General features: G+C 36.9%; 1 protein-coding gene across 1 annotated transcript; it reads left to right on the forward strand.

Annotated features, from left to right (window-relative positions):
• Positions 1 to 2232: 2232 nt before the first annotated feature.
• Positions 2233 to 3690, forward strand: LOC110064718 (uncharacterized). Its single transcript, XM_020771809.2, has 2 exons — positions 2233 to 2470; positions 3263 to 3690. The coding sequence occupies exons 1-2, from the start codon at positions 2248 to 2250 to the stop codon at positions 3427 to 3429; spliced, it is 390 nt and encodes a 129-aa protein (XP_020627468.2). The 5' UTR covers positions 2233 to 2247; the 3' UTR covers positions 3430 to 3690.
• Positions 3691 to 8068: the final 4378 nt, after the last annotated feature.

Below are 8068 nucleotides of genomic sequence, written 5' to 3' on the forward strand. Positions count from 1 at the left end.
ATTTTTCTTTCATGCATCTGTCGTGTTACCAAACCGACAACAATCTAACCTAAGCATTATTAAGACTAACCTCAGCACTATTCATGCTAACCTGGGGGATAGGCGGACTAACCAGAGGGCTATGTGGGCTAACCGAAATGTCATTTAGGATAACGGAAGTGCAATTTAGGCTACCCCTTCCCTGCGCGCTATAAAGGGTTTCAACAAACAGACTATACGGCAAAGCTGCAACCTGAGATACTTGATCTGATTCATAAGTCAAATGTGTCTATGGGTCAAGATGTCATGAGCCGATGAATGAATAAGTCACTGGTCAATAATTAATTTGGCTTCAGGTTAGCCAGAATAGCTCTCCAGTAAGCCTAAATAGCAATTCGGTTAGCTTACTCTAGTCATCTTCTAGTCCCTACACTTTTCGCTTGTATAATTGTTGCTATATTAGATTACGGCGTTGTTTTCGTTTAAGAGTTTTCTAACGTCCTAAAGAGGTGAAAGCTTAGAAATATCGACTAACTAGAGAAAACAAGATAAGAACGTCAATTCTGATTTTGTTGTCTTGTCACAAAATCTAGCTTGATGAACTGTAAACCACTTCAACCCTTGTAATCCTGAACTTCTGCGCCAAAATACTTCTTGTTGTTTAATCTTTAAAATCTCTTTATCCAATTAATTTGTATATTTGGTTACATTTGGAAATATAATATGGAAATTGAGAAAGAGAACTTAGCTTTCGACACTGTCACTCACCAGTCAACGATATTACTAAGGTATGAAAACCGCTAAAAGAAATAATAAGCTCTCTACCTGTTTGTTGAGTTATGTAAGTACTTGACGAGAAGGCAAGCATTTGGAAGTGAAAGCGTAATCAAGTTATATTACTTTACACTGAATGCTAGTTTAAAATTGTAAAGGTATATTGAACTTTGGCTTAAAATAGTGAAAGAACATGAATATTCAGTTTTTTTCCTTGAAATATGGTGGAAGACTGACTTGTGAATGAAAATTAGCAATGAATATCAAGAAAGTCCGTGAAACATTTCCCGAATGATTTGTGCAGACGTCATCGATTACAGGCGCTCTGTCCAAGCTAAGACAAATTATCCTTTACAACGCCCATTGTTCAGTGTGAAGCGTTTGAATTGGAATAGAACGAATGACCCATTCCTTTCCTTCCATGTTTTCACCCGTAATATAGTGAATATCGATCCAAAAAATAGGCAAGGAATAATGAAGACTTGTTAAAACTCGACTTGATAAATAAGAATAATTTGCAGTATTAGTAGTCTGCTGGGGGCAGCAATATTTTGCAACTGATCTTGTGACAAACTGTTCAAAATCTTGAGCAAAAATAAATGTTTAAAGTCTTCTCCTTGTTAGTAAGATATTTATCAATTCAAAAAATTGAAACCTGTTGGTGACTTGAGAGAAGCGGTAACTTACAAAAATTTACAATTTAGCAAGATTTTACTCCACCAAGGCGAGAAAGTTTCGGTTAAATATGAACTTTTAGGTCTCTTTCTTAGAGCCCATCAAAGCAAGAACTAAACAAGCCACTGGAGAGAAGATTTGCGTGGTCGTGTTAACGGGGTGTATTTATAAGAGATTACACATTGGGATTTCAAAATGTGGGCGTTGGCCGCCTTGATAACAGTGTGGTTTCTTATAACAAAATCTATTGGCGTTTCACTGGGACAAAAACGAAGTGGTTCCTAAGTAGTGGTTTCATTGTAGTGGATGTAACATTGTTAGTATTGACGGCTTCATAATGTAAGTAGCGTACGCGTCATAGTTGTAAGTGATCTAATTATCGTGTTTTAGGTCATGTAAATTTAATTAATTTTTAGCATGAAAGAAAGTTTCTTGTAAGGAGTGTTGTTTTATCATTGTAATACAAAAAGTAAGGTTTCTGGCTTTCTTTAAACTGTGAGCATAACAATCAATCAAGAATTCCCTACCATTATTTCCGACCAGAAACTCAAGTTGCATTTGAGGTAATTTCGGAGCCTTGTTGCTATAAAAAAACTGGTAAAAAAGTCGAAAAAATGTTAAAAACGGCATTTGGTCTTTGTTTACGACGAGAAAATTAGAAATTGACTCCTTATTGTAGGCTGCTTATCTCATTTAATCCACTTTCCTCGACTAACTTAGAAATTTCACGTTATTCTCTTGCAGGAAAAAAGCAAAAACGACGACGTCATGTTCGTAAGATCGGCGTTGTTATTTCTTCTCCTTAACCTGACCGGAGCGATGATGTTCAGGTTGAAGAGGAATGACGAAATCGAGAATCCTGAAGACCCCAAGCGCCCCAATTATGGTTTGTTACCCAAGTTGAAGAATGGCGAGAACGAGATTCCTGAAAACTTCAAGCGCTCCATTTATAACGGTTTGGTCTCCAAGTTGAAGAATGACGAGACCGAGGAACCTGAAGAGCCTGAGCCCACCAAGAATACCAAGGCTTTGGGCCGCCCTGGTTTGTAATTTGCTTGTTTGTTTGTGCTTACTCTACAACATGTTAGTTTTTACGTTTACAAAGTGAAAATGTTTGTATCTTAAAAACTCGAACACGGAGAACCAATCAAGTATTTTTTACCTCTCATTAGCGAAAGGGACAGCGCTGCCACTGATATATTGTGTCTTAATAAGTATGACCAGGAGCTCCAAATAAATTGAGAAAAGAACTTGAAAAAGCGAAGAACTATCAGATAAAATAATGACTAAATTTTTACAGGATGGCAATTTTGATATCTTGACATCCTGTCGCAAAGTCAAATTTGATGAGCTGTAATCCACCTCCATCCTTGAAATCCTGTGCTTCTTCCTCAAAATACTCGTTCTAGTTTGCGTTTTAGAATCTTTTGATCCAATTTAGTTGTGTATTTGGTTATATTTGGCGATATAATATGGAAATTAGGAAAGGGAACTTTCAATAATCTGAATAATCAGCAGCAACACTGTCCCTGTCTTAAGGGCAGCGACACTGTTCACTGTCTTGAGGGTAATCAGTGAAGATAGGTAACATAGTATGAAGGTACAGTATCAACGTTTTCGTACACGCTTACGTACACCATAAAAAGGCAGTTTTAAAATAGATTTCATGGCCCGGACTGGGTTTGTCGTCTTACTCGGCTACACGTCATCACTTTCCCACACAACGTCGAATTTGAATCGTCTTATGTTAAAAGTAGTGACAGCGTGAACCTGTTTTAGAATTGTTAATACGTTTGTTAATCACATTGACAGTTCAAACTGACTTCTTTTTCAGAGGGTAGAGCTCCTGGTGATTGCATTGCTTGTTTCCTGATAGAATGTGGCTTCCCAGCCTTTGGATGCTTAGGTGCCGGTCCTGCATACTTAGGCTGTCTGACAGCAGCCTGTGGCGGTGGTATATTGGCAACCGTATGCTTGGCAGATTGCTTTCTTCCTATTTAGGTCATGCTCTCAGCCAGTGCAGTCAAGAATGGATACTAGTAATTGTAATTATTAGATATCCAAACGGACCTTATTACCAATGGTCATTTCAGTATACTGTAAACCGCTTTGCTGATTTGTTGTTGCTGTTGTTGTTGTTTTTTTTTTTATTTAAGCGAGGATGCGACTTATAATCAAGACCATCTGTAATTGTTAACCTAATCATAATCTTAAGGACCTCTCAGGGTCTGCTGAATAAATAAACATGGCTGACAGCATAAACAGAGTTGTTGTCGTTGATAGTTGTTTTAGCTCCGAATTATGGAAAAAGAAAAAAATATAAGGCAATGCTGCGGCGTCTGCAAGCGATTATAATTTCACCTTTTTTTACCCGGAAAAATACTTTTGGGTAGCAACTCTTCTTTTGCAAGCCAATGAATTGCTTTCAGTGTAGTGATAATACCTTTGGCGTGTTCGCTAACAGCTGTCACGCACTTAGCAAAATTCAGCCTTACAAAAATACATCATAACAAGGCTCCAGGGAATAAACCCATATAATTCCTGTGGTTTATTCCCCAGAACCTCGTAATGTTGTCTTTTGTTTGAAGCTGAATTTTAATACATGGAAATTGGGTTATTGCGCTAGTTCGCACGCCTGCTTAAAGTCGCCGTTTTTTTGCAGCTCTTTTTGCTTCCAAAAGTGTTTTTCTTTAATTGATAACCGGCAAAACGGACAAAACATTGCATTATATTTGTATCGGTTGGCATCATTGGACCATTTCGTCAGGAAATTTCGAGTTTACGAATTTCAAATCTGAGTATCTGAGTACGTCATTTTTTCCTTAAGTTCTTGGTCGTTCGATTCATTACTAACATCTGTAAAATAACTGGAGATTTACGTCTTCGAAATGTTTTCGAATAAATCAGTTAGAAACAGCTATTGACAGATCTAAGTCTCCGTTGATAACACACACATTGACACATACTTTATTGAAGCTCCCTAATTGGGTTTTCAGCATCAATGGAAAATACAAAAGTAATTTAAGATATACAGTGTAGCCCCATTAATACGATTGGCTTTGAAGCATAAAAACTTGATCGTATAACCGGTGATCGTATTAACAAGGTTGGTTCAAACGTGATGTTATTATTGACCATTACTAATTCTGACCCCCATTTATAGTCTTATTTGCAATACAGTGAACACGTTAAGAGTTTTTCCCATTTTTTGTTATATTTAGTCATCTTATTATGTTTTACTGCTATTTGTCGTTCTATGCGCCGAAGTATTTTAACTTTTGCTACCAAAACCATATTGTCCAATTTGCATTTATGAACATAAAATTTTGCCATAAGTATCAGGTGATTTAAAATGATATTATCTTTGCTTTCACTAAAATCACCAAATAAGATAGTCATTAATGTTAGAGCCTCTACTCTCTGTGTTTTTTTCCTAAGCCAGGAAGTAAGGGCTTGCCAAAATCTGTACACCCACAGTAAAAAAGTAGATGTTTGAGGGATTCAACTTCCTTTTTACAAAAAATGCATAAAGGTGAAACAATCATTTTAAATGTGAAGAGCTTTTCATTTGTAAATATGATATCATTCAAAAGCCTATATTGAAATTTCCGCAGCTTTGTCTCTATTGTGAAAACAAATGGCGGGGAATAGATCTTTGTCCATTCCACCGCTAGCTCGGAATATTTATTTTGCAGTTTGTTTTGGGCAGCTGGAGGGGTTTGCTTTTTGAATTTGAATTCTTTATAAAGTAGTTTTGATGTCATGTTTAGAATATCAACGTCCTTTCTATCCACTCTGACAAAAATAGTACCATTTGCTGTTTTTGGGGCAGAGTGTTGTTGATTCCGCTGGATGAGAATTCTCCAGTCTGGTGAAATTGTACTCATTAATTTGATTCTGGTTCTCTCTTCTGAATACTGTAGTCAGGAATAACAAAAACGTCAATAGGAAAAAGAAGACACGCAGCTGATTCAACAGAACAGTAGAAGAAAGCCTCATTTGATATCAATATAAAAAGTTTTCTCTTCCTTTAAAAGCAATGAATTATGGTGATATCTTCACTTGTCAGTAATGTAAACTGTAACGACTGGAATGCAGTGACTCATGGGCAGCAAAATTCCAAATGGACGTTAAGAAGTGAGGGATCTGACCTGAACCTCCAATTGACTTTAACCGGGGAACAAGCGTCAAGAAATTGATCAAGCTTTTTTTCGGGCCCAAAGGGAGTTGTCGTGAGGTCAAGATGAGTTAATGTTGGCCAATGACGAATATACAACAAAGCGCGCGGCTTGGTAGTCTGTGCAAGAATATTTCGAAATGCGATCAAAACCAATCTATTGAACAAGTGCTGAAACACCTGAGCAGCTTGGGACACACTCGAAAATGTTCACGGCTTAGCACATAAATTTCTGTCTCAAAACTATCAGCTAAATTTTAAACTGCTAACGACAGATACGACAGCGTAATTCCCATGTGAGAAGTTCGTCATTTGTGAGAGCGCTTGCGCGCTTCTCTTTCTGAATTTGAGCCAATCAAAGCCCATATTACAAGTCCGGTCCAACGTGATTGGCTCCTGCTTCGCTGAAAAAATTGTCTATAGATAGCTTACTCTTGAATCTGATAGCACAAGACCCAATACCAGAGATATACACTTCTAGCATTAGAAACTTCTCTTTAATAATATACAAAAATTACAAAAGAAACAATGCAAAATAAGCTTACACATAATAATTATAGTGATAATAATAAAAAAACCCTCATGAATAGAAGGTGTAAATAAACAAACATTCAGCTTATCCTCCCTACTACCCAATAAAATTAATTATTGTTAATATTGTTAATTGCAAAGATTAAGTAGTTTATCCCAGTTTCTGAAATTACCTTAAGAGCTTGCATATCCTTTCCTAGCAATATTGAGCTTAATACTATAAGTAGTTTTAAGTCCTGACTATGAAGGGTAAACTGTTTTAACATTTCTTAGAGTAAATATTCCCTAATAATAAGATGGCATTAATTATAGTGATCAAGATCAAGTTCAAGAACAAGATCAAGTCCTCCACTTGACAGGACAAAGCATGTTTTCAGATTTCGAAAGATTTATATTCTGCAGACAAAGAGTAAATGCTGGAAGGATTCTGCTTCTTTTTGATAGAAAGTGCAGCTTGGAAAATCAGTTATCCCGAGACGATAGATTTTCTTGATTGTATATACTATAAAATTTAGAATTTTGTATTGGAAGATTCCCTGATCTTACAATCTAGAGTAGTATTGCGCAAGACTTAACTTTTCTTGCGCTCTTGCGGAGTTACCCATATAACAAAGCTTGTTAGTTCCTTCATCACGTACGCCCTAAAACTTAGTCGATTGAAAGTTAAACCCACGAGACTCAGGCATCGTGTTACACAGGAAGATATAAAGACCATTCAACTGAACGAAAAACATTCTAGAACAGAACTGTCGTGACAAATAGAACGCCCTGAAAACAACCGGTGATCAGGCGAATTAACCATGAAATAAACCTTGTTAGTTCTTTTGTCGCGGATGTCATAGAAATTAATCAAGTGAAAGTTAAACCCGCTGAGACTCGGGCATCGTGTTAAACAGGAAGACATAAAGACCATTGAATTGAACGAAAAATACTCCAGAAAAGAGCTGCCGTGACAAACAGAACTCCATAAAAATAACCATTAATCAGGCGAGTGTTTCCGAGAGCCTTATTTGCTTTCTCTCATTTAGGGGTCGCTCCAGGCCTGGACTAAATATCCGGGTACTTTTCAGACAAAATTTAACTTCAAGCTGAGACAATCTGTCTCTATGTGGCCCTTGCAAAGAGACAAATAGGTAATATCAAAGGACAGAAAATAGTACATTGTACTATCAAAATATTTGTGTCTTTGTGCGGCTCGAGATACCGCGACTGCTGCATGCAAAGATACTTTTACTTTTTTTTTTTTTTCCCTTTAGAAAGAGTTTTTTGTTTTTTGTGGTAGACGACAAAACATGGCATTATTTTTGTACCATAACCGCTTCTCATCATTCGACCATTTCGTCAGGAAATTTCGAGTCAACGAATTCGAAGACTGAGTATCGTCTTCACCGTGAGATTCGTTGTCATTTGTTTTCATCAAATTTTTTGTTCGTTCTCTTCATTGGTCCTTTGTTGGTCGCTTTTAAATGCGACCAATTACCTCCTCCTGGCGTCCCCCAATTACCTTTATTTGCTTTATAAATTTACCCCTTCAATACGACCACTCGAAATCACTGACGAGAAAAATGAAAGAAATAAGGCAAATAAAAACAGAACTGTCTTTAGTTACAGTAAAATGAACCAGTTGTGTTCACTGCGCGTATTACAAATTAATAGGGGTTGAATTATCTTATATTTTCCATTGATGCTGAAAAATACAATTAGGGAGCTTTAACAAAGTATGTGTATGTAATTAACAGCGACTTAAGCTGCGTTCACACTAGGCCGAAACATGATTAGTCTGGTCACGAATGAAACAGGTTTCATTAGGAAAACTGTTGACATTTTGCCGTGCATTACGCGAATCATGATCGAAACACGTTTATTCTGAGGACCTTACAGGGTAGTTTCGAACTCAATCAAATAAACAGCGTCAACCTTGGCGGCTGAGAG

The sequence above is a fragment of the Orbicella faveolata genome, unplaced genomic scaffold, assembly GCF_042242905.1.
Source record: "Orbicella faveolata isolate gen_17 unplaced genomic scaffold, um_ofav_v1 contig_1, whole genome shotgun sequence".
Taxonomy (NCBI): domain Eukaryota; kingdom Metazoa; phylum Cnidaria; class Anthozoa; order Scleractinia; family Merulinidae; genus Orbicella; species Orbicella faveolata.